We start from the raw sequence: 27,669 nt of genomic DNA, 5'->3' as shown, positions 1-27,669 counted from the left end.
CCAGCAGCAGAGGACAAAAAGCTCAGCTTATCTTTCACCGAAAGTATTGTTACTATGAAAGTTTGGACAAGATCAGCTTGTCAGTAGGGATCAGGGATTTGAGGCTGTATCTAAGTGAGGCAGAGGTGAGGACAAAGGACAGCTGAAGGATGCCTTTGTCCAAGTCTCAGTCTGTAATTTAGAACCACTGCTGAATTGGCAACCGCTCTGATTAATGATTTCTGCCATCTCTAGTTCTTGGGGAGATTCTATCCTAGCCCAGTTATGATTTTATAGGACTCTCCTGTCCCAGCTGGGCTAGAGCAATGCAGTGTACATGGGCATCAAGCCATTGGTTCTTAGGCAACTGCAGTCTCACAGAGTGCTGCAGTATTTCCCCTCAGCAGCTCGTGCTCCTGGTAGCACAATGCACCATTTCCTTGCCCTGAAGTGCTGCTGCAGCTCCTGGGCCAGAGGGCAAATTTAACAGGGAGCAAGAGCCTGGACTGGCTACTGACTTTTTGGTGACAACTGGTTTGTCAGGCTCTATCTCAGAAAAAACCTGGAACAGCTTTTATGTAAAAACATATGCTGTATTTATAAACCTGTACTAATTCTTGAAGAGAGGTGTTTGAAAAATTGTATATGCCATTTTTAGATGAAGTTTGAAAATCCTGGTGTATATTAAATAGACCATATATTTTGTGTATAATAATAAACATCATATATCATCATAAAATGCTAAACATCATCCCACAGCATGTGTATCTGCACAGTGACAGGGATCAAGGATAGAATGGCAAGAGATGGAAAGAAAATATTATTCTCACTTTCATTAAAGATTCACTGGTTGGTATGGCTTGAATATTACCCTTTAAGTAATAAACCATTTGTCAGAGTGACCAAAGGTCATTACTGGCAAGTTTTTCTTTATTATTATTACTATTATTATTTGACTCTTCTGTACAATTGCACAACTTCACTGTTTCTTTTTATGAGTGATTAGGTGTTGATTTACTGGTACAAGATTTTGACCAGATTGATTGTAAAAGATTTGCATTTCTTTTTACTGGATTCCATAAGCTGATCAGAAGAACCTCTCCATTGGAATGCTGGAAGAGTTTAAGGCATCTGAGCTGTCTGCTTTGGCAAAATCCTGTAAGTGATATCAAGTAGATGCTGTTGGGATGAGAGCTGGTTCTGATTATGAGTGAGGAGCCAGGGGTGCTGTGGGAGAGGATCTGTTGATGGCTGTGTCCACACCAGCAATTAGTGCTGTGCAGTAGGAGCAGAACTGTAATGCCAATTACAAAATGCTGGTCCTGGAGAACTAATGTGCTCATGTGCTGAACTAGTTCTGGTTTGGTCCCACATGCTCCTCCAGTGGCTTGAGTGCCTGGAATGTGCTTCAGGAGAGCTGCTCCAGATTTAGTTACACCCTGAAGGAATCCTGTTAGTGGTCTCCAAGGCAGCACTGTGCTCTATTGGGAAAGCTGCTGATCTGAACTAAAAATTGGTGTAGACACAGCTGTTAAATGTCTGGTCCTATCTCTTGAATAAATAAATTGAGATCACAGGAACAAGCTCTTGGAGAGAAAGTGGCAATACTAGTTCTCACTTACTGTTGTGTAAAATCAAGGCCCATTAAAAATTATTGCATAAAACAAAACTTAGTGTTGTTGATGTGGTTTCACATACAGGAGAAAATAAGAAAGCTCTTTCTAGGACAAAAGCTAAAAGAAAAGGGGGAATCAGCATGAAAAGAAGAGAGCAGAAATGCCAGAAACACCACTGCAGTTATCTCTCTAGGATAGCTGCAGTATTTTGACATAGCCTATGATGACTAAGCCACTGGATTCAAAAAGTGCCTGTGTATTGAGTGCATAAAGATGTTACAGTCTTATACAAGTATTCTTAAATGTTTTTATTTAAAACAAAAAACCCCAAACACTCCACCCGCCTTAAAATTAAAATCTAATTTCATGGAATGAAGATGCCTCCTAAGCAGTCTCACTTGAGCACATGCTGCTGAAGAAGAAGAGTTCATATTGTGAGCTATATTATGATTAAGTACATCAACAAAAGGGGACTGTAAAGAGAAACTGCTCAATTTCTTACATGTAATGTGTTTACTACAGCCCCATCTTTGAAGTTCTATCACTTAAGTCACAAAATTTCTGCTTATTGAGCTGTGTTATTCAGATAGCTCATATGCAACGCCTACAAACCTAAACAGACTTCACAATACTAGAAGTCCTTAAAGTGCTAACACAATTAACTTTGTAAAGTTGTTTTATTGAATGGGAAAAGCTTTTCTAAAAATATTCTTAAGTATTGTGTTGTTTTTTGTATTTAATGTGACAATCTTGACATATCTTGGCTTTGCAGCCAATAGTTTATTTGAACCTAAATCTGTGATGAAGGAGTCTGAAAACAAGTTATTCTGTATTAATTTGAACATTTAGATACTGCTGGACCTACACCGTCAACAGGAAAACTTCTCAATTCTGGTTAAGCACATTTTCCTCCTGGACATATTAGCTGTCCAAAATGTACTTGAACTGACTTGTACACCTGGATTTGTTAGTTTCCCTCTTCTGTCTGTTCACTCTTCTGCCCAGATTTGTATTCCTGCCCTCCAGCACATTACTCAGAAACCTCTCATCCTCCTGCACCATCAGGCCAGCGCCTTTGCTCTTTGAAAACATGTTGTTGCAATTCCTACAAATCATGGAAGAAAATTACATAATCTCAAAGGCTATTGCTCTGCTCATTGCATTAAATATTCATGTTTCTACCCTCTATTTCCATCCCTCTCACAAGTACTTCAGCCCACACTAGGGCACCTTCTGCCATCAGGGGGGCTCAGTGTCCTGGCCTGCACTCTCAGCAGAACCTGCAACGTCCTGGCAGTCTTTCACTGCCATTTTAGGAAAGGATTAACTCTTTAATTGTTTTTACATAAATAATAGGCAATCACAGCTTTTATGTTGTCACTGCTTGCTGCAAGCTTTTTTTCCTTAAGCACCAACCCAAGGAACAGATTTTTACAATTTGGAGCTGCTCAGTCAGTTCGGATGGCTTTTTAATCTCTAGAGGCCAGATGGAAGCATGATCCTTTACCACAGCACGTTTTGCATAATGTAGAGATTGGAATTAAATTTTGTTTGCACATAGTCATAGATATCTAAGTATATAAATATTTTCCCTTTCCATCCATGCATTTTCTCTCCTACTGTTTTGGGTGTTTTTTTTAATGACAGCTTTCTACAGCGGAAAACTGTCACAAACAAGCAAATGCTATACCCTGAAAAAAAGCTTATGCAGAAGAAAATTATTTTGGTCAAGGAGATCTGAGACAGAACCTGACACTCAAGTGCTAAGTTTCTGGGACAGATGATGACTTACCTTGGTTTCAAGACTCTGATAAAACTGCGTGTTGGACTGATGTGGAATGATGTTATTTTATTATTTGTTCTGAAGCCTTATTTCAGGCTCTCCTACAATCCTAACTTTGATTTTGGTTGTATTTATGGATTTATTATTTGCTGTCAACTGCAATCAACTGATTGAAATCCATAAATAATAAACATCAGGTTTCAATTTAAGATGCAGTAACAAGATGCTATCGGAAGAAGTTTTACGTACTTTAGCAGCTTTTTATAGCTGCCTCCCCCTGCAGAGCAAGGTCCTGACACATTCCTTGTGAGAAGGAGCCAATGTCTTCCCCCATGTTTGTCCAGGCCCATGTGACAAATCCTACTGGCAACTGAAGGAGAGGACACTCACACACCTGTTCGTGGAAGGGTTATATAAAAAGTCCCAAGACATATTTCAGCATCTACCAGTAAGATGAGCAACTAGACCTGCTTTACCCCTCACAGGATACATAATGTTAAATTAACAACTAGAAAATAAAAAAATAATAAAAAAAGACATACTAACATGAAAAAACACATTTTATTGCACTTAAGTTATAAGAAAATAAAATTTCTAAGTGAATCAAACCATAGACACAATCCCTTTAAAGGTTGTTTTCCTCCATCATGTCAGGTTGTTACATAACTAAAATTAACCAACTGGAATCTGATTGTTTTAAATCAGACTATAAATAAAATAAAAACAAAAAAAAAAAAGGAGGAAAAAAGATAGCCTAGGATACAGTGTTAAACCACTTTCACAGTTCAGCTTGAGTTGTGGCTCTTGGAGAATGAGGCAAACCATTTGACTCTTTCTTTTCTCATTTTGTTTGCATGTGACATCTTTACAAAAACCTTAAGTTTTTGCTCTGTCAGTTCCTCCCAGCAATAACTGTAACAGTTGTTTTTTTTCTCAAATACTGTAAAACACTAAGACTGACCAGCAACTTTATTTTAATTTTTGTATTTTATAATATTTTTTAAAAATTTTGTCAGTTTTTTTTTAATGTATGTTCATTCCATTCACCACAGCCCTCACAAAGAAAAATTTCCCCACAGAACAGGCTGCAATAGCTTTGTTCCAAGGAATGTGTTTTAATTTTTGCCCAGAAAAAAGAAAATAAGCTTTGCACACACACTCAATTCTTTATTTGCAGGCAAACTTCACTCTTAATTGTCTGAAACTCTTCCACTCTCAGCCTCTTAGAGGCACAGTTGGCTCAAGTTTCAGTGGCAAAAAGTCTTTTTCTGTAACCAAACTAGAGCAAATTTGGAATTCAGTCTGGGACTAAAACGTCACAGCAGAAAAAAAATAAAAAAAAATAATTTGCTTTTCTTTCTTTCATTTAGCAGCATAAATAAGTTTGGCCACTGGGAATACAGTACAGGGGTGGGACAACAATCCCGTAATTGAAGACCTACTTCTAGCACCAGCATTGCGAATTAAATCCATCAGAGGACTCTCAAAATCCAGGACAACTTGCCACCTCAGAGCAACTTATGCATTGAAGAGTGTAGATGGAAGCAACAGTAAATAGATTAAACAGAGGCTAATACTGTGATTGACATTGGCAATGGTTGGCAAAAAAAAAAAAAAAAAAGAGGAATAAAGAAAAAAAAAAAAGAAAAAGCTCTGATAAAACTGTACAAAACAATTCACAGTAATATTTTAGCTTTTCCACACTAGGAATGGACTCTTTGTTTTTGTTTGTTTTTCTCATTGCAGATGCTCTCTAGTTTTTGAAAGTCAACCAGTGACTGCTCATGGAGGTTGGAAGGGACCTTGGAGGGAGTCCGGTCCAACCCCCTGCTCGGAGCGGGGCCAAGGGACAGCGCGTTGCTCAGAGGGGCTGCTGGGACCCAGGGTGACCCAGGGGTGCACGAGCAGGCTCGCCTGTGCAGCTTAATTCAAGATCTTTGTGGTAAAATAACCTGTTAACAAGAACTGTAACTTTTTTTTTTTCCCCCACTCCAAATTGCTCAAGGAGCATTTGGAGGAAAGTAAAGAAATTAATTGCACCTGGTTTCATTTCTAAAGTTGGATTTTTGCAAAGCTGCCCCGGTCAAAAGTGTAGCCTTTTTATGTGACGAGACAGCAAAAGCCTCTCTTGTCAGTTATAGTTTGTCATCTTTGTCTTCTCCTTCGTAGTCTGTAGGTCTTTAGGATCTGCTGCCCCAAGGCAACATCCTGCACCACCAAGGACAAGGGATTTTTTTCCTTTCTCTTTTTTTTCTGTTTTCTTTTTTTTTCAGGGGGGAGGGAAAGGAGAACATCGTCTACACGTTTGGACAAATTCATCTTTCTGCCCTTCACTTCATATCGACGTCAAAGTCCAACACCAGCAGCTTTGTTTCCTCAGTCCCGTTGCGGCTCCCAACTGCACACACCAGCTTTGTGTTAGAAGCTCTGATTCGCCACACGACACCTCCGCTTCCCCCGCTCTCCAATGTGACTAGATTTCGGATAAATTCACCCGTTTTCAAGTCCCAAAGTTTTACAGTCCCATCATCTGAGCTGGTAATTACAAAGTTCTTGTTGAACTGTAAACAGGTCACAGCACTCTGATGCTTGTTGGGACCTGTAAGAGTAAACAAAAACGTTTCTATTTGTAATTAATTAGAAAGCAATGTCAGGCAGTGCTGCGTCTAGAACAAACACCTCGCTATTTGCATACAGCTCTTTCCATCTATTAGAACTACTAGAGAACTATCTGTTATACTCCTGAGATTGTATATTAAAAGGTGCAGAAACCTTGCCATGCTTTCAAAAAGTGAAAGCAGGTATAAAAAATTACCCAGTGTTTTCTTCTTTGTTTCAGTGATCTCGTTGTGCTGTATATTGGCAGTTGGGCAAACCGGACATCCACGAAAATGAACTTAACCATCCTCAATGAGGTGACTGCTGTAAGAGCTTGTCTTCAAGTCCCTTTGAAGTTTTATTCTGAGCTAACTCCATCAGTAAATATTGACAGTTATATGCTGACATATAAATATATATGTTAAAGCAGCAGAGTTTGCTTTACGGGGAAATTTAATTTTCTGCTCCAGCCAGCACTGCTGCATGATATATGAAAATTATATAAGACCTTTTTTGTGGGGAGAAACACAACCACATGTTTGTGTTCATGATGCCTGAGTGGCAACTGTCAACATGGAGAAAAAAAAAAATTTTTATTTTTACTAAAATAAGGAAAACATCTTCCACTTGCATCTCTTGATTTATTAAAACAGACAGTGTACTACTTTGCCTCCTGATCCAATTAAACTGTAAGCTTTGAAACATTCAAGTGACCCCTAAATAAATACATTGACTGTCTATTTTGAGATGTAATTTCCTATGTATTTCTGTGGCTTATTAGGCTAATATACCCATAGCAAATTGCTATCGGTCCAGACCATCTGCCTTTCATAATAGGCAAGTGATTTGAATAGATTAGATTAAATACATTTTGTTCTTCTAGTTCAGAAAAAGATCATACAGCTGTCATCAGAAAAATATGTAAGTTTTAAGTGGTCAGTGCTTGTTTCTTTGTATGTAATTATTTTAAAGTTTTTAAATGTAAAATCTGCAGCACAGATCACTGTAGGCTGCTTGATTTACATAAAGGTAGTTTAAACTTACCTTGCAATGTCTGTAAACATTGTCCTGTTTTGATGTCCCAGATTTTGACTGTAGAATCAGCATTCCCAGACACAAGTATATTGTCCTTGAGTTCCATTCCACTTGTGAGTGACTGGTGGCCTGTCAGAGTGTGAATGCAGTTGCCTGTCTCCACATCCCAAACTCGGATGGAAGTGTCAAGAGATCCACTCACCACATGGATACCATCAAACTACAAGAAAGGTAAATCTATTACAATTATATTAGGACCTTACAAAGAAGGCTATTAAGCATTTAATACACTAAATGCAAGGTTAGATGCTGTATATATTCAGAAACTGCAGTACAAAGTAAGAACTCAGTAGAGATGGCCATGTTTGATACCACAGCAGGTGCTTCATGGTCAGTGCAATTTTCTGCTCAAGACATGTGGGCTCTTGAGGGACATGGTTTGAAAAGAGACTCTGAGCCACTGGTCTTTGAAATGCAATACATCTCTTTTAATCACAGCAGATCCTGACTACCCTGCAGTGTGCAACAGTAAGAGAAAGTACTTTTCCTAAAGGAAACGTTAAAAAGCCAACGTTGTTTATTACAAGTTCGAGGGAGTTTAACCAGGAGAACAACATTATTCCAGAATCATCTACACAAAAATCACAGCATAAGAAAATTGAAGGAAAAGTAATTGAAAAATGTGAAATTTAGCTTTTTGTAACCCTAATTGTGTACAGCAAGGAAGTGTAACTTTCCAGTCATTGTAGGGAAAGCATACAGGCTAAGATATGAGATTCTTTTGGTCAAGAGGACTGACCATATAGAGAATAGAAAGGTGGAAAAGAGTTTGAGCTATAGTGACAATGACATAAGAGTCCAGAATTCCCAAAAAAGGGAAAAGGCAGTAGAATAAAACCAGTGGGTTTCAAGAAGGAATACTTAAAAAACCCTAGACTTCCTTCCCATGAGGATTTTATGTATCTATTCTATGAGGGGAAGAAGAGTTCAGGATAGTTGGCAGTTTCTTAAAGACACAAACTATCCTGTGTAAAAGAAAGATAGGAAGTATTGTAAATTACTGAGACCCACTTGGCTGAACTACAAGGAATTGTACAAAAAGTAGAAACTACATCAATAGACGTGTATAAAAGAGCACATTGGGACAAAACCAGAAAGGCAGGGCACAACACAAGATAAAACTAGCAAGAGCCATTCCACTATTGTGTAACAAGTCCCAACCAAAAGCATTGCAAAAAATCCCGAACAAACAAACAAACAAAAAAAAATCAAGAGGAAGGCCAAAACCCCCTCATTTATCCTCAGTGGGAAGGAAACACTGATTGAGGCCAGCTATTTAACTTCTTTTTGTCTCAATCCTCAGCCATGTGAGCGTAGCCTCACAGCACTAGTGCCAATGACAAGTGAGTACAAGCTTTTGCTAGAATGGGGGAACAAAATCACGGGGCAAGTTGTTTTAAGACAGTCTCAGAGACATCTGCTGCTATCTTTGAGAACCCATGGAAGATAGACAAGTTTCAGATGGAAAATACAATTCCTTCCTTTATTGGAGATGATGGGATAGGGGGAATTATGGATCAATCAGCCTAACTTCAATTTCCACAAGGAACTTTTAAGCCCTTTGTAATGTGGTAAGTAGCAGCAAACACAGATTTGTGGGAAAACTATCTTAACCAATATGATTTTTTTCCATGATGGAGTAAAAAGCCATGTGAAATAGCAAATGTCTTGGTTGTATTCTTACAAAGAGGGGACAAATTTGAGGCAGGGACAGTACTTTGTTCAGAGTGCTATCAGAGATAACCAGAAAGAGTTTTAGAGAGCTCTGGCATTTACTATTTTCATTAGGATTTGAGTGACATTGGAAAGAGTAGAACTGACCAAAGGCAAAGAGTGTATCAGTCAAGTGAAAAGTGTGAAGATCTGAACTTGGCAGGGAATGAGTGAAGGTACAGCTGCAGCCTGGGAGAAGGGAGGCTGGACAGGAATCTTGCTTATATTTAAGGCTGACACTACTGGTCCATGTGGACTGACTGGTACCTGATAAGGCAAGGAACAAACCCAGTTAAGGGAACTCAGCTATCTGAGGCTGCTGCTTCTTATAAGACCCACAGAAATGAGTATCTTAGATCTCTGCAGTCAGACATGGTTGGGCATGGCACCTAGATTCAAAGAATGGAGAGCAACTGGCACACAGACTGCTTATCTGCTGCATGCACTGCATTCCTGGTGAAAATACACTAAAAAAACCCTCTGCTATCTGAATGGAAGGCATAAAAATAACCTTTCACTTCTAGCAACCATTGATAACACTTTGACTGGACCCTCTTTTAGGTCCCCTGCTTTCAAAAGAGGATGGGAAATAATCTGACTTCAGATAAAAAGACAAGGACTGCCAGATAGCCCAAAAGACTTGGGAACACTAGAAAATATTTTTCTATTCTAAAAATAATTAAACCTGATTGATGTAACAAATTTTGAATTCTTTTCCCCTTTTCCCGCAAACTAATTGTATTCCCTGTTCATAAGGTATTCAGAAAGGTTTAAGACTGGGCATCCAGAGAAATCGATGGTGCTGTAGTGAAACAAACAATGGTTTTTGGATCAGTGAGTTATCCATGAGCCTTGAGAATCTATGGGTTACTGGGAAGGCAGGTAAGAAGAGTAAGAAAACTCAGCACAGTTAGTGGTCCTCAACTGCTGCATGAGGATCTCTAGCAAATATTAGGTTCTACACATAGGGAAATATGGAGATATAATAGAACCTGCCATGGAGGACTGGCTTATTCAATCTGATTGTTCTGCTTATGGGAGTTCTGCTGTTTGGGGCTACTTCAGGCTTAAGGACAGGAGCCATCAGGCAATTTGAAAGAATCTTTCTGTTCCACACCCTAAGCACCTGTAGCCTCCCTGACGCCCTTCTCCCTTGTTTCAGAACATACTGATGTGTAACACAACCCAGTCATTTGATCCATTATTACCACAGTATCAGAGCAAGACATAAATATTCGTATGCCAAAACAAAAGCCACTGGTGAAGATAAGGTAGAATAACATCCGTTCCCAAACTGCCCTACATGAAATAAATCCTCTGAATATTTTTGAGAGGTAGGTAGGTAGTAGAGCATTTTTAACTTGCTGCTTGTCTAAAGAACGCTCCTCAGCATATGAATGTAAGGGAAGGGCTGGAGTTTTTGATAGATTTTGCTACATATTTTTGGGAAAGGAAACCAATTAGGAACTTTGTTCATATTTAATATATTACGGGGAGATATCAAATGCTTTATGAAAAATGTCTCTAGCACTGAGCTTCACTTTCTGAGTCACAAATCAGAGCATTTACATGCTGAATGCCATTTCCCAATTTTGAACTGTCTTTGTTGATTTCTTTTTCAAGTCCTGCCAGACTGTGGTGTGAACAGGCACAAGCATGAAATTAATTTCTTTTGCCTTTCAATGCCTGGAAGTGACGCTTTGACTCTATGAATGAATAAGATGATGTTTTGGGTTAGTAAAGACCCAAGACATGAGGTCTTGCTAGCTTTGTGGATAACTGGTGGGCAATACAGAGATGCCACAAAGCAGTACCATAATAACCTGCACCTACATTAACATGTTGCTGTTGAAACAGCCTGACACTTGTATATCTGGCCTGTACTCAGAGAAGAGGAAGTAGAAAGCTAGAGATTTACATAGGAGCATTAAAATTTTAAGTTCAGCCTTACTGTGAATTATAGTTTAGAATTGGAAGATGGGACTAGAAAATTAGGATAAACAGATCTCCATAAATCAGAACATTAATTTAATAGGGTTTTTGGCACACTGTCAATTGCTATATCCTCTGATTTATTTAAAACAATAAGTTTGGGATTTCTCGAGGAAAGCAAAAACATAACTATTCCAAAACACATGCAAGATTTGAAAAAAAAATTTCAACTAAACAACCCATAAATCCACAAAACAACATAACTTGCTAGTACAGAGATTTGGGCTTTATCGTATTGGGTCCTTTAAAAAAATCCTACTCTAAAAAAAATTTCTGTTTCTAAATTAAGACAACATATAACTAGCAAAATGAAAGAGGGGTTTATTACAGATGCCTCTGTATTCTTGTGGTCTGTATAATTTTGTACTAGGTACCCACAACTTAATAAACAAGATGAAATAAACTAACTTAAAATATTACTTAATGAAACTAAAGCAGCAGATAAAAACCACATACCTGTAACGAGTAGACTCTGTTAGTATGCCCTTGCAGTGTGTGCAGACAGGTCTCTGTCTCTGGATCCCACACTTTGACCATAAAATCATATGCACCACTTACAACCCTTCTGCCATCATATTGAACGCACCGAACTGCAGCGACGTGGCCCATCAGGACATGCAAGCACTGGCCCGTCTCTATGTCCCACACCCGCAGCGTCGCGTCTCGAGAGCCACTGACCACCCTGCAGCAACGAGAGCCCTCCTGCACTTAGCATGGCACAGCAAAGTACTACAGCAATCAAACCTGGCTACAAACGGGTTCTGAGTTTTGCTTTGGAACATTAGATAGAGGTGGTGCACCAGCCACCAAAGTTCTGGCTTGGAGTGACATTATAATGGGGTCTCAAATGACTGGAGTGTTTTCCTTGCTCTACTCACCTCCTCAGGATCTGTCTATTTGATATAATTAGCAATCAGCATTTAAAAAGGCACTTCATTCCTGAACAGCAAAACAATGCCATGAGAAATTCTGTGGACTGTTGTATCTACCTATGAAAGCTTATGAACATGGTGAGCTCCAGCCAGTGTTATATAATAACTGAGTTGACTAATTATAACAAATAAACAAAGATCTTTAGAAATTTCACTTTGAGTAAAGTAACAGTGATTCTGTTTGGTTTTTTTTCAGTTTATACTTCTGTAAGTTTTTTTAAGCAATAATAGAAATGAGATGGAATGAACATTAATGGAATTTATACGGAAAAATCTCATCATTCTTCAACAAAGAAGAAATGCAACCAACAATCTCTCTGTCAACAGCTCCATACGACAGCCAAATAACAGAGCTCTTCTAATGTCTGTTGAATCAAGACATGGTTTACTATTGCAAAAATTATGTTATCATCAGTTAAAATTTAAATAAAATACTTCAGTGACACTACTTAGAAGGTTATTTGACAAAATGAGTTAAGAGTTTGTAGCACTGACAAAAGAAGAAATTATTCCGTGTGGGAGACTGGATCATGGTGTAACAAAGAATTAGCTTTGAAATAACGCAGACTGTGACTTTTTGAAGTACATGACTCAATTTCCAGTTCTTCATTTAGTATTCTTATGCTTCTGCTCCTGTTAATCATCTCCTCCCTTGTGTTGATTTATGTTTTGCCTGGTTTGTGTTTCACCGGGTGCTGGATGAGGTCCCCAGGTTTCAGGAGCACTTTCTGTGAGCAGGAGTGTGTAAGTGCCAGGCCAGGCTGCGGCTGCAGCTCTGCACCGAGCCTCACCTTTTCTCGTGGAGATGCATGCAGCGCACGGTGGAGGTGTGTCCGTACAGGGTGTGGATGCACTCCCCGGTCTCAGCGTTCCAGACTTTCAACGTTCTGTCTGTGGAGCCACTGATGATGATATTGTCCCTCATCTGTGATGACCACACTCCGCCTGTGTGCCCAACCAGTGTTCTCAAACACTGCAAAGAAACATTTTCCTTAGTTACCCTTTTGACACAGCGGAATGGATACTTTACGAAAAAGCAATCTTGGCTGTAAGAGTTGGCTCTCATAGCAAGAGCTGGAAGACCTCTGGAGACTTCTTTCTGATTGAACAAAAAAAATCCCCTTTTTAAAAAATACTCATCAAATTTCTCTCTCAATTGTTGGTACTTCAACTAAAAGGAATTTTTCTTGTAATCTTTCCCTTGACAAACTAAGCTGTCTTTCCAAATTTCTCAATACAAGGACATGTTTTGCAGCCCTGAGTCATATTCCTGGCATTTTTCTGAGTCACTGCAGGATTTCCAATAGCTTTTTGAAGTGTTTTAGAAGTGGAAAGAGCACACACTTGGTAGTTTTACCACCAATCTATAAACCATATATTTTTGTTGTATTTTTCTGTTTGTTTATCCAAGAAACACTGCACTCTGTAAACCACAGCTACAGCATACCTCCTTCAAAACCATGTTTCAGATCTTTTCCAGACTTTACTGTTGCCCAGGAGAGAATCCCACACTACATAAGCACAGCCTCCGTTGTCTGATCCCAAATGTATGACATGATTTCTCACTATGTAGAGACAGTGTTTGCTCACACCTTCCTCTATAAAACCCCTGTCGGCCCGGAACAATGGCTTGTCTCTGTCTCCCAGCCTGTTTTCCTTACAAGTAATAACTATATGTGCTTTCCCACCAGGCAGCAATAAATGCTAATTAGTACAGACAAGGCAAGATCCTCGCAAGACTCCTCTAGAAAGATACTCCATGAAGATTCTGCATTTACTTTAACAACATGGTCTCTATAATTACCCATTTTCTAACCCATTCAAATGTGTGCCATGTTGATTTTTGCATTATTCTATTTTCTTCAGTTCCGTCATGGGGACAGAGTCTTTCAGTGCACACAGCCATCTACTTCTGCACTATTATTTTTATCAGGCAAACCTGTAACTGCATGAGAAAAGAGGTCAAGGCAGTTTGAGGATCTCTTTTTCTGTAATCTAATGCTAAGTGGCATTAATTGCCGTGGCCTTCCTTTAACTGTTAGTTGACTCCTCTTGACGCAGTCCAATATTTTTTATCTGAGATAGTGTATCCTAAATACCCAGTCTTTCGGTTTACTCCATTTAAAACATTGATGCATTTTGGCTTTCTTACTGTCCTGTCCTGGATCTTCTCCTTGTGTTCATACCTTTTGAAAATGCACTAATTTTAAGCCAAAGGTTACTTCCAAAAACAAAACAAAACAAAAAAAAAAACAAAAAACCAAACCAAACCAAAACAACAACAAAAAAACACCAAAAACAAAAAACCCCAAACAAACAAACAAAAAACAAAACACAACAACAAAACAAAACAAAACCCACAACACATTATCTAGATCAACCCTAACAAGAAAAACCATAACTTCAGTAGATAGCATGAGTTTCTGCTGAAATGGTCTATTATTACTGCATGCTGTAATGCATCACACAACTTTTCTTCCAAAGTATTTTTTCTGTATCAGTGACAGTATAGTGATTCCTGTTGTTAATATCCTGTTCTTTATAGCATCCTTGAAAATGGTTTGCTTTTTTGTTGTACTGTTCTTTAACAATTTTTAACTGGTTTTCTGCAATTACTGGCTCCTGGTTTAATTCACTGCTATCAAATCCATCTTTTTTAGTTCATAGCTGATGTTCATTTCTACAGTTGTCTTTTTTTCTCATTACATCCAATGTGCTCATATTTTAAGAAATCATCCTGTTAAAGCAGTAAGAACACAGAATCCTTATTTTGGGCTTTACATCTGTCAAAGGAATTATTTAGTCATGTTCATTTGCAAAAACCAACCTTTAGGGTTTCTTTATTTTATTAATTCTTCAGCATCAGTAAGCATGAGGGCTGATACAGCATGCTTCCATCTTTCAGACAAAATTTCTAGCTCTCCTAAAGGTTTGGGGTAAATGGCCACTCTAGGTTTTGTAATTACTTTCAAAAAATTACTGAATAGTAATCGTTAAGTCATGCCACTGTGCTTAATTTGATATATTTAAGGGAACATTTTGCTTTTGGGACTGTGGTATGTACAAAGAAAGTATTTTTCATTTGTGTTTAGGTTGCCCTTTTCAATTAAAATAGACATAAATTTCATTATGGGATCCTTCATTAGACAGTTTGTTGTCAGGAATCCAACAGCAGCAGGGTGAGGCTGCCTATGGCTCTTAATTTTATTCTTACCCACAGTAGGATTAACAATCCCTTCAAGGATCTTCTGGGCATGCAATGACAAATGCTGAATACATTCAGCTTCCACATTATGAAGTGGATACCTTTTACATCTTAAACACGTTATCCTCAGCAGCTGTCCTGTTGTTATCTGTACCATTAAAACCAAGCTAAGTGCACACAATACCAGTCTAAAAGGAAAAAGTACTGTTTCCCCAAGGCCTTTTCTACATCCTTGGTCAGTCAGTCACCTCAAAAAAAAAACCTGTGGGCTGAGTAGCTGTGATGTTCTAACATGACTGAAATGCTCAGTACTGTCTTTTTGATTGCACATATTGTTTTGCTCCTCTAAGCCAGAATTAAATTATTGAAGCTTATTAAATTCCTGCCTGAGCTGGATCTAATTTAATAGGAAATATTTAAACCTAAAGCAAGTTAATTTTTTTTTTTTGGTGGCTCAGCAATATAGTAGCTTGGAAAGAAAAACAAACTCTGTATTTGATATCTGAGCCAGTAAAATGAACACTCCATTACAAAAACTAGAAAGAATGCTAGAACACAAGTGAGAAAAAGAGATCCAGAGGGGTAAATGCAGCCCAAGTTAAGGTTTAAGGAAGATAAAGTAATGTTTCTGTCCAAATTCTTTAAAATCCATGTCACAAACGACTCCACAAGAATAGCAGAATTGCCAAGAGAACAAGGATATATGCCAGTGGTAACATGAGCAGCATTGCAATTTCACATCAAGGTCACTTTTTTGAACTGGAAGAGTTTGTGTGTGGGAAAAGGCAACCCACACGTTTATCCGGTACACCTTCCAATTCCTGCCCCAGAGCACCAAAGGCCACCCTGCAGCGCGGTCTGAAGGCACAGCAGCACTTTGGCCACTGCTCTGCCTGTGGCTCACTTCCCAAGGATCCAGCAGGGCAGCACCTTACCTTGCCTGTGACTGCTGACCACACTTTGAGCGTGTTGTCGTCGGAGCCGCTCACGATGCGGTTCCCGCAGAACTGCAGGCACGTGATCACATGGTCATCGTGGCCCTTGAGCACCTGGCAACCAAGAACACAAAAGCGACAGTCACCATTTAATGCAGGAGATTAGAGAAGCAGGAGAAACAAAGTGCTCTTCTGATTCATAAATTACAAAATGCTAGAGTTGCTCCAGTAATAATAAGGCCCCTTAATCCCATGTGTCAAGTCTAATTTACCGCCAGCTGGGACCAAAGAAGGTGTTTCCTTCCTTCCATGGAGTGATGCTGCATTGCTTAGCAGGCACACTACAGCTACTGCAAGCCTCCTGAAAACACCAGGAAAAAGCACCAACCAAAGTGGGCTAAATTAGTAACTGGATACTGCTCTATTTCTCTGCAGTTATGCCATCTCTTTATTTTTCAATTGATTTTCAGTTGATTTTCAATTGACTGTTACCTTTTGTTTCAATCTTGAATGCAAAGATGGGCTGACTATTTGCTGAGTATTTGTATTTCAGTGGTCAAGGCTGACTACATCTGTTTTTTTCCCTTACCAGCCAAGCATTGTATTTTGTTAAATGCCAGTCAGCACCAAAGTAAAAAACTAGAAAACCATCAACTCAATTAAATGCAAACAAAAGCAACAATTCCATGTGCTGGAAATGTGGACTGGAATGTTGCTTTATAGAGGTGAGATTTTCAATGCTTGATTTTGGAAAAACTGTAATTCTATCTTACTGCAATACAGCAAAAAAAAAAAAAACAACAACAAACCAAAAACAAACAAACAAACAAAAAAAAAAACAAAACCAAAAAATCCTTACTAGAATACATAGGATGAGAATTTCTTATTTAAGATAGCCAAACATTTTTTAAGATGTTCGTTGAAATGAAATGGCATTAGGATAATGCCAGAGGCTGTAATTTTACTAATAATTCCAAGATAACTTGATGTGGCATATCAACGCAAGAAATACAGAACCATTGGCAGAGATGTACATAAGTGACAGCCAAATAAACAGCAGGATATAGCCATAGGTTTTCCATGGGAATTCTTTTGTTCTTATTTTATTTTGCTATTTTTAATAAAGAAAACAGGTAAATTGCCTTAAAATCTTAAAAAGCTACGAATATGGGCTTTCTTGACATTTCTGGCTGCTTGTTTATTATCAGGTTTGATTAGAGAGTTGCTATTTGATTTACAAATGTTTTAAATATTGCTTCATGTCTTCTTTTGTGAAGGATATAATGATAAATATCTATGTCATTAAAATAATTTTAACATTTATAAAATCTTAACACAGAATGAAGCTATTGTCTTGTGCTGCTCAATTTAAAAGAATGTATTTAAAAATAAAGCATTAATTGATCACAGAACAGTTGTGGAGTATTTTTAGGTCGCAAAATGACCCAGCTCTACCAATATATACATATACACCTATATATGTACAGTATATGTGTCTGTATGTTTAAATATAAGTATTTCAAATAAATTTTCCATTTTTATCAGTCTCAAAGAGACTGGCATGTTTATAAGAATTCACAAAATTTTACAGAAATTCTTAGAAGAGCAGTGAAAGGGTTCTGCAGTATGAAGCATAACACATTGCCAAAATGGTAATCAGAAAATAATTTAAAGCCAGGGTAAGCTAAAACACAAATTACTTTTTTCTGTAGCAATTCACTGCTTTTTGTGCATGGATAGTCTTGTTTGTCCAAAGGAAAGAACCCGAGCCACGAGCTGATCCTGCTTTGTTCACGGCCCCGTGCACAGAGCTCAGAACCTCACCTTGGGCGATTTCAGTTCTCCTCGCCGCCAGTTGGTATCAATCCTGTGCTGTCTGATGTAGGCGCTTTTCCACGGACTGTGTATAAAGCCTGGTTTTATTACTTTCCTCCTCTTGATATGTAATGGCTCATCAATCCCTAAAATGGCATTTAAAAAAAAAAGGGGGGGGGGGGAGGGGAAGAGATGAGGCCACCCCACAGAAAACACATTCCCTCCCAAACCTTTACTGTGACCCCTGACATTAAAATATGGCAGAAATGTAACAATCTCTTGCATGCCAACATTTGTGTGTGACACCACACTGCTCCTCAGAGATTTATACTCTGTCCTTGTCAGTTCAGCATAGTCATTACCATAATTACGATTGAAAATGGTCTAGTTCATCATTCCTTGCTGGCAACCTCCTAGCTTGGGTTTGGATCCCCCTTTCCAAGGCAATGCAACAGAATATTGCTTTTTATAAACGGGCACTGTCCAAAAACCTCCTTACCAACTTATATGCTTATTCTGAAACCGTTAAAGAAGTCAACTTTTCTGTCTGTGGTTCTCCACTCTGGTCACCCATCTTCATTACCTTTAAGTTCACTGTGACTCCTGGTATTAGTGAGCTTTTAATTACTTTCTTGATCTGAAAGGCTGAGTGCTTTTGGCATTGTCCTCTCTTGGCTGGAATTTAAGTACAGCTATGCCCTTTCTGACTTGACACTTAAGTAGTGGAGCTTTGTTTTACCCTTTATCTACAGATGCAGCTTTTTCTACAATTCTCTCACCTGCTCTCTTTTCTATGCAGCTCTTCTCTCCACTGTATTTCATTACTGGCAGGAGTCTCGTGTCTTGCCAGTATGTGGATTTCACTTTTCTGCCTTTAGCCCCCTCTCTGCCTGCAATCTTGAATTAAGGGCTCCTTCATGTTACTGAGCAGCTCACTGAGGCTAAGCAGGCTGCAATACTGGCCTGCTTGCCTGTGCTCTCCTGCCTGGATGTATTTATTCTTACTTGTAAGCTCACAAATGTAAGCTCATTCCCCTTTCAACCTTCTCCTTTTTTCTCACTCTGTCCTTTTAATGCATTTTCACTGAAATTTTTAAGAGGAGAATCTTTAGAGAAGATTTAGGAGGTCAGACACCTGCTTTCCATCATACAAGAAAACAAATTAGGTGCTCTCACAAACAGCAGCTACAATTGACATTGACATTGTTTTGTTTTTTGAAGCCTTTGCATCAACCCCTCAGAAGTCCCTGTCTCCATAATCCAAGGCAGTCTGGACAGGGTCCTGTGCCCAGGATGAGACTGCTCTAGGATCACACGTATGTGGTCTTCTACACCCCCCTTTCCCCCGGCCCAAACAGACTCTTTGTTCTTATAATTATCCTTAAAAATAAAAGCTTACATTCTCCATGTGCTCAAATACATGGCTACTTTCATGGGAGCCTTTTTTTGCCCATTCATATCAGTGCTGGAGCACCATATCTTCTTGATTTGGCATGAACAGGATAATATCCATGCAGCTAATGGACTGTGTGTCCTCCAAGCAAACCTTTTAGCACCTTCTCCCACTACAGTGTGCCATCTCTGCCTTAATTACCCTACAAGTGATGTGAAAGTACTGCAGCTCTTCTACCAACCACTTAAACAGGTTTTCCTCCACGCTACAACTGCCAGGCTATACTCCTATCATTTTTACACCTCAGCTGTTATTTCTTTTGGTTGCGTTTTAAATAAACATAATCCTCAAAAAGCAAACCCAACTGTATCCTAAAAACATGCAACTAGTATACTTTATAAACAAGATATTCAAGCCTAAACTCTAGCACTCCATGGATTATTTCTATTTCCTGCTTTCAACAGAGATACATATCATGTAGCTTAAAGCATAACTAGCACTAAATCTAAAGTCACAAGAATTGCCTTTGTAAAACTTTAAGCTTATTATGTAAATGAACTGCACTTTTTATGATGGCAACACTTCGACCATTACATCCATCATTTTGCTCAGCCTTACCTTCCTCTTTGCATTTCTCTCTCCAGAGAAGATTATCTTCAGCCAGAATTCTCCAGTAACGACATGTCTGGGCTGCCTGCAGAAGGTCCCTGGGTTCCAGGAATGACAGCACATACAGTGCCAGCTGTAAAAAATAAGAAGAAAGTGTATTTTCTGCACTGCTTTTGAAGAGAAAAGTGAAATAACTTCATTTACTATCACACATCAGGGGCTGAAATACAGAAAATTGGAACGATAAATTATTAAACAATCTCTGAAACTTAACAGACTCCAGTTTATTCCTGTGGGCATGTGGAAATATAACAATCATCATAAGTAACTAAATCCTTACAGATCATATCACAAAATTATTCTTGCATTTGAAAGGAAATAGGTGCCAGCTGAAATAATTACTACATTTTAAAAAAAATGTAATCCACGTTACTTTGAATCATTAGAATTATTACCGAAGTAATTATGTCTATGTTACTTTAGCTAACAATTGAAACAGAAGTTATTTTGAGAGTTGAACTAAAACGTACAGTGCTCACCATGTGAACAAATAGGAATGTACATTATGATGAGCAACATCACTCAGAAAGCCCAAATACATAACAAGTAAATGCTACATTCCCCAGAGCTCAAAACCACTCTGCAACCATAGGAAAGGCAGTGTACTTGCTCATTTTCTGATGAGAATTCAAACACACTCCTGGGTGGAGTTACAAGAAGCTTTATGGATTGGGATGCAGTTGGATTAAGACATGTAACTTTAGTACAGTTTGTTACCAAAACCACTAGGCAAATCCTAATAGGCACCAGAAAGTAAGTGGAAGATGAGTTTTTCCACATGACAAAACTGAAGTTTATTGGGAAAAATTCAGACCTTCTCGGACTGAGCTAAGCCATATATAGTGACCACAATAAAACGCCCAAAATCTCCACATCTCCATGAAGCTTTAAACAGAGGCATATAAATCACAATCCAAAACACAAAGAGTAACATTAAGGGTGTGATGACCAAGTACAGTTTTTCGACTTGACAGCAACAATGCAACTCCTTAGTCATGGAAAATAAGTGTGCAGGAAAGTCACAGGAAATGCAGAGTTCCTAAAAACTCTCCAGAAAGAACAATATTGATAAATATTAATGCAGAGAACTACTATCATGCTCACAGTGGAGACTTTGTCTGTAATTAAGAGGATGCAGAAGCTGTCAAGGAAATCAAATCACCCACTTTTACTTCTGCTTGCCATGTATTTTGTTTAGGACTTTGAATTTAATTTTTATCTGAAGTTATGATTAGATAGATAGATAGATAGATAGATAGATAGATAGATAGATAGATAGATAGATAGAAACAGAAAGCAGCAAAGACTGAAAGTTACTAAGCAAGTCATAACGGCAAGCTGTTGACTTCAGAAGAATTTTTACTTTATTTTGTGAGAAACATTTAGTAATCTAGACAAGCCAGTGACTGAGCAAGAAATAAAGATTCAGCATGACACAACTATACTTGCATTTTGGTTGCTTACACACCTTGTTTGCAAGTCCTAACCTACAGCTCATGGGGAGCACACAGCACTTCACAGTAGAGGGACCTGTGCCTTAAATGGTGTGTTAGATTCTGTAGGCACCCCAGGCCACAAACCTGAAGAACCTTCTTCTCTCCTTACTCAGGGAGTCAGCATTTGGGATCTTGTGTAAGGCTCTCTATTACAGGAGCAACAACAGTACTTGTCCTTTTAGACATTCTGTCTTCATTCCTGGCATGTGAAATTACTGAAGAAGTGTTGTTTCCTAACACATATCACATAGACCTGCATGTGGCAAAACTCAAACATGACACGGCCCCTTTCCATTTTTTGCTGAATGTTTCTCAGTTGACAGCAGTTTGTTTAAATATTACTTAAAACTTACTATCTATACAGACACAGACATTTGCTAAGTTGGTTTTAATTAAACCTATGAGCCAACTGATTCTAAACCAGGTTAAAAATGGGTAACATTTATTTTAGACTACATTTATTTAAATAGTCATCAGTGGTCAACACAGCCCACAGCTGCCTTTAGGATTAGCAGTGAATAAAAGATGACATCCCTTTGTCTCAGCTCATGATCTAGTTATAAGAAAATTTCAGGTAGCAAAGATCTGACCTTTGACTGAGCTGGATTTAGGACTACTCTCTGTTGAAGTGTTAATAACACCAAATATTAAGTAGTCCTTTGCCTTTTTCTTCACTTAGACATACAGAACCAACAACATTTCTATGACTGATTTCAGCAGAACTCTTTGTCTATTGGTTTCTCAACCTGATTTTCATAAGTAATAGGAATAATTATTTCTAAAGTCTCAGCAAGAAAACAAGAGTTTTTATTTCATATTAACAGTTTGACTGCTGTTTTCTCAGGGGGAAAATACACATTTCCATGGTTATTTGGCATTTAAGTTACTGTCTCTGCTTTGCAGACAATGGTTTTGAAGCAAAGCCCTCCTGTCTACATCATCTTCCTGTTCTGGTTTGGTAATAAAATCAGTGCATCCAACAGCACTGGAGATAAGCACGGATGTTAATGCGGAGCGACAACCCAAGGGAGCGTGTTTGCACAGGATGCTGCCTTTGCCAGGGGAGCCTCTTCATGGAATTACTGACCCCAGCAACTCGTTCGTGCCCCCACAGCTCAGAGCATCACCCCCACTGCAGCCAGCACTCAGCAGCTGGGGACAGCCCTGCTGAGGAGATCTGGGTGAGGGAACAGCAGAGATGGTGGAGTCAGCTCCACAGCTTTTTTTAACTCAGTTAATTTTGGTGACAGTGACTCGGGGTTAGGAAGCAAAAATTACTCAAGCCAGCTTCACTGATGAAGTCAGCCTGTCATGAAGCTACAAATTACAATATTCTGGTTTCAAGAGGCAGGAATCTCACCAGAAATAAACAAATTAAACATAAGTAGTTTACAGATGAGTGAAGAAACTTAACTAAGTTTTACTGCTAAGTACTGTATTTCTTCTGTGAAGAAATTGTGAAAACTGAAATTATAACAGGATCTTTAGTTACAGTGTAACTACAAGATTGTACTGTTGTACTTCAGTAAGTATTGCCACAAAATCATGCAAAGAGAACTGATCTCTGAGTTAATGTTATCAATTCGCTGTTAAATTTCCAGACTGAATAAATGCAGAAGTGGCAAAGTATCTTCTGTCTCTTCAAAATATAAAGTCTTGTTGCCTTCTTCTGCCTGTGATGTTTTGGACAGCTTCTCTACAAATATGGCAACCATGCAGACGTGCTGCTGAACTCTTCTCCTCCCCCAGTGTCCTTTCCACTCCCTGAGAAGGCTGCTGCAGGAATTACTTCTCTAAATTCTAATCTCATGTCCTGTGTACTAAGTTAATACTTGCTGCATAAATTGATTCCAACCCTTACAAATGCCAGCCAGCAAGGGAAGTAAAGTGTAGTAAAGGAAAGAAGGAGTTTGTACATGCAAGTATTCAAAAATAGGATATATGCCAGAAAGAGTGTCAAAGAACAGAGACACAAAACAGTCTTCAAGTAGTACAACCATGTCAAACACAGCAACCAAATACAAACATCAGAATAACTTAGAAGAACTTGCTTTGCAAAGTGATAGGAATTGAGACTTAACTCCCTAAAATCAATCAAGGTGAGAAGTACTATTTATAAGTCAACTAAAATACATTTTTTCAATAACTGCAGCAAACTGGGTATATAACCTTGCATAACCACCCTCATGTTTAGTTGTGATGACATCACAAATTACTCTTGTGTGGACAGTACTTAGTGACACACATCGAAATCTAAATCTCAGTTTCTCTTTAACTGGATATAACATGATCTGATTTTCAGTGAAGGATTTACTGTAAGGTGCCTGCTTAATTACAGTTTGGCTTGATCCTTAGTAAGAAGTGCTTTTCTGGGTTTACTTTTGGTTTATTTGGTAGAGATTTTAGGGTTCCGTTAATCTAAAATAAATTAAAAAATAACATTAACAAAACACTCACCACTTACAGCATTAAAAATAATGCTTACATTCACAGAATAATGTGCAGAGAGGTCTTACATCCAGAGGAAATCTTTGTGTGTGTGTGCCCTAACAGAATCAGTTCCCCCCCAAAAAAAGCACAATTGGCCCAATTAAGATATAGAGATATTTTTAGAGCTATTGGGATTTTGTTTTAAGGGGTCATCTGTATTTCCAAGTATCTAAATGCTATCAATAGACAAGAGATATGTCAACCTGAAATTACAGTGTTCATGTTATGGCACTGTTCCAAACTGTGAACCTTTAACATGAGTTTACATCACTACATTGGCAAAATGAGCACAGAAGGTTTTAAAGATGGCAGGAAATGCACTTCATAATGCAATATTACCCCATAAGTCTCACCTCTTTTGGGAGCAAGGAAATGAAGTCTCTTTGAAACTGGGGCTCTATCACTTGCATCATGTGTTTTACTTGTGTTGGTTCACAACTATCAATGAGTTCATCTAAAGCAAGTAACTTCTCTGGTCCACTCCAGCTCTGCAAGGGAAGAGGAAAGAAACAATGAGCTTAGTTTAACAAACTGGTTTGGTTTATATCAGTAAGTGCCACTGCTGTGCCAACAAGGCAAATTAAGTTTCCTCATCGAACTATATACAAGCATATAAAAAGCCAGGAGATAAATGCTCATGCTAATGACACAAAAATGAGGAGTTAATCAACACAAAATATTCAAAATTACTACACTAATTCATAAGCTAAGAAAGGGTTTGTTATATGCATACATACAGATTGGCAATTAAATAGATAATAATATTTAGTAATAATAATTGAATTAATTAAGCTTCTTTTGAAGCTGATGAAATCTACACACATGCTACAGACAACAGAGGGGTTGCAATAGAATGAACTCCCTTTCTCTGTTGTGCATTCAAGTGAGATGATAGCTTTTAACCTTCATGTTTCATTTGGTAGACCAAAATCTTGAAGTAAGAGGAAAGGAAAGTAAAAAACTTTCTTGAAAAGTACATTAGCTTACTCTCTGCTTGTTACTACAGTGTGTCCCTAAGTGACAATGTTGTAATTTCAGAATCCTGGCTGTAAACCAATGCATATTTTGTAAGTATCAACTTACACTTGAATAAACAGAGAATTTTGATTGGTAATTTTCTTACTTCACATTTTTACTAATGGGTGCTATAAAATTTGAAGATTTTAATAAGGCACTCAATTGTGAGCATAGCAGATTAGAAGTATCGTTTGTAGGAAAAAAAATAGTAACTTAATATACTGAGGATCTAAAAATCATGTCTTAAACTCATTTGTGCTCATCAAAGAGCTTTGATTCGTTATATGAAAACAATTTAAAGAAAAAAAATTACAAAAAAAAACCCCTAACAGCTATTGCTAGCTGATTTAGCAACAGAATTAGAGCACAAATAAAGTCTTAGAGAGAAAATGAGACATCACACTTTTTGAGAGCAGATTCACATTTCTATTCTCAAATGTCTCCTAGAGTGACATTTACAAGTAAATTAGCACATACAAATGATATTACAGTTACCATAAGAGGCTAACTCAAATTTCAAAAAAGAGGGCAAGATACCTTACAATTTAGATTTCTGTATTAGTCTGCCATGGATCTCAGGACCTTTATTACTCATGCTCTAAATCTCTGTTCCCTGGATTTGACTCTGACAATTCACTCTGGTCTCCACAATACTGCAATGTTAGTGTACTGTGCAGTTTCTGCCAGAACAATGGGGCAAGTGAAGAAGAAGGTGGAATTTCTGAAAGTGAATGGAAAGCAGATAAATACCCAGCTTTACTCAACACAGAAAGATCACAGTATTGCATCATTTCTCCCTAATTAAAATATCAAAATACTTGAAATGTCAGTAGAAGTATCATTTACCCAGACGATGGCCATGGGGACGTTCAGGTGACCCGAGTCCCTCATGGCAGTGGGGGTGGCTCCGTTATGGAGCGAGCACTCTCTGGGACTGTGTGGGAGCAGCCATGCACAGCAGCTGCCTCAGCCCACTGCCATGCCCCTGCCCTGCAGCAAATGTGTGCCAGGTACTGCACAGCCTACCCTAATGGAGCAAGAGGTTCCTGACCTGAGCCTTTCCACACACTGTGGGCAATTGGTAACATGGTTTAAGCTGGCAAGAAAACATTCCCCATCACCTGTGTGAATTCAGTGTCACCATGGGAGATGAGGGTTTCTATGTCCCATACCTAATACCTCAGAATATTAAAAAGAAACAAGACCGTCTCAGCCAAAGCTGCACCAGTGCTGTTGTAAACAGCTTTTAATATAAATTTCTTTCAATAGAAACATTTGCAACACAGAGCAGTTCTCCATAAATCATGCACTGAAGAACTGTTTATCTCACCAACTTTCCAACTGCTGTTTGTTTCATTAACCCACAGCTTAGCTGGTGTTAGGTACAAACGTTTGCAGTCTTTAATGTCATCTGTCAGCCGTGTTTGAATTTAGGAAAATTAAAAAGAGGGAAAGCAATCCTTGTGCTACTTCCTTATAAATTTCCAAGGTCAGTCTACTCGTATTTTATAAGCAGCTACATTTACTAAATTAGAACTCTGCCTGAAGAGTGTTGTTTGCTGCTGTGGCAAATGTTGCTAGCAGTTACCAACATGTTATTGATTAATAATGTCACTGTATGCTATCTTAATCTGTAACTCTCTTACACTTAGTTGGTTTTTAAAACTTAATACAGATCTGGACAGAAAAGGGAAAAGATTCAAGAATGGGAAAGAGTTGCTAATGACTAAAAGCAGAACCCTCTTTTATCTGTCTGTCATCATTAGGGGATGGGTACAGGCAGCTTCCTACAGATCTTCTTAAGCAATCAACTGCTACAAAATGTTGTCTCTAGGACATTGTTCCCTCAGTTTTTCACTTAAGCAAACAAATCTCCAGCTACATTTGGTAAGGGGTCTCTGAGGGAAATGTCTGGCATGGAAAACTGGGAGGAAGCCTTGCCAGATGAACACAACTGTTCGCATTAATGAAGACAAGATTTGTAAATTCTGTTTCTGGGCCCCATAGCTTGATCTGTTTGCAAGAAAACTGCATATAGCTCACTAGGCTGAAAGGATAAGGAATAACTGCGGCCTTGATGAGAAACAACTCTTTCTTTCCCTTTTGCAACACTCCCTTGTTGCAAAAGGGAAAGAAAAAGTAACTGTATGCCAAACAGTTGGCAAAGTTTCAAACCTTGTAGATGACCAGAGACTTTTACAACTGGTGGCATCGTGACCAGACACCTTGGGTTTCTACCAGGCAATTGCCTTTCAAATTGAATATCCTTGTAAAGAATATACTTTATCTTCAAATTACTTTTGCTTAATTGTCTCCCTTTGCTTTCCTTGTCTTCAAATCTGAAGTTTCATTTTAATGTAAAATTATTACTAAAGCTTTTATTATGGGCAGAGGTCCCCTTAGAAAAGATAACTCCAGGATTCACTCACTCTTAGCCCTTGGGAAGCCAGCAGGGCCCACTGATACTGCTCTTTGAATGATTTCAGAATCCTAAAGAAACACCCCTCTTTGCTCCCATTTCCTGAGGAAGGTTTTGATTTTTCAGCCAAAGCCTTTTGGCTGTTCACCATTTCCTCATCCAGTAGAGCAGCTGCTGTAATGATGGCACTACCTAACTGAAATACATCCCTTCTTTTCCCCCTTCCCTTTTTTACAATCAATATAAACAACATCTTTGCTGCTTCTACAACTTCCATCTCATACCTTCTGTCTGACCTGCACCTGTTTTTTTTTTATAATAATCTGTTTCTGCACCTCTCCTCTTCCATGACCTGCACTCTTCTATTGCTCAGCTCTCATCTGCTACCTTCAATTTGTACAATTACATCTTGTAGCAATTATATCCTTTTGCTATAATAGGTATATTAAGGACAATCTATTTTAAAGAGTTTAACTTCAGGGTGCTATTCTCCATTACTAAATTCTGTTAATGGAGGTCTGT

The 27,669-nt window shown here is 38.4% G+C and overlaps 1 protein-coding gene across 3 annotated transcripts in view; it reads right to left on the bottom strand.

The window, feature by feature from the left end:
• Positions 1–3,919: 3,919 nt before the first annotated feature.
• Positions 3,920–27,669, bottom strand: part of FBXW7 (F-box and WD repeat domain containing 7) — a 174,827-nt gene continuing 151,077 nt past the window's right edge. For all 3 annotated transcript variants that reach the window (XM_021530198.3, XM_021530199.3, XM_021530200.3), the window contains 8 exons: positions 24,065–24,199; positions 19,675–19,798; positions 17,673–17,809; positions 15,849–15,962; positions 12,500–12,681; positions 11,233–11,458; positions 7,021–7,231; positions 3,920–5,977 (listed from right to left, as the gene is read on the bottom strand). In XM_021530198.3, coding sequence (XP_021385873.1) covers positions 5,709–5,977; positions 7,021–7,231; positions 11,233–11,458; positions 12,500–12,681; positions 15,849–15,962; positions 17,673–17,809; positions 19,675–19,798; positions 24,065–24,199 — 1,398 coding nt within the window. In that variant the 3' untranslated portion in view covers positions 3,920–5,708. The remainder of the gene's footprint in view (positions 5,978–7,020; positions 7,232–11,232; positions 11,459–12,499; positions 12,682–15,848; positions 15,963–17,672; positions 17,810–19,674; positions 19,799–24,064; positions 24,200–27,669) is intronic.

Source organism: Lonchura striata, chromosome 4 (assembly GCF_046129695.1).
Source record: "Lonchura striata isolate bLonStr1 chromosome 4, bLonStr1.mat, whole genome shotgun sequence".
Classification (NCBI taxonomy): Eukaryota; Metazoa; Chordata; class Aves; order Passeriformes; family Estrildidae; genus Lonchura; species Lonchura striata.
This window is presented reverse-complemented; position numbering and strand designations above follow the sequence as displayed.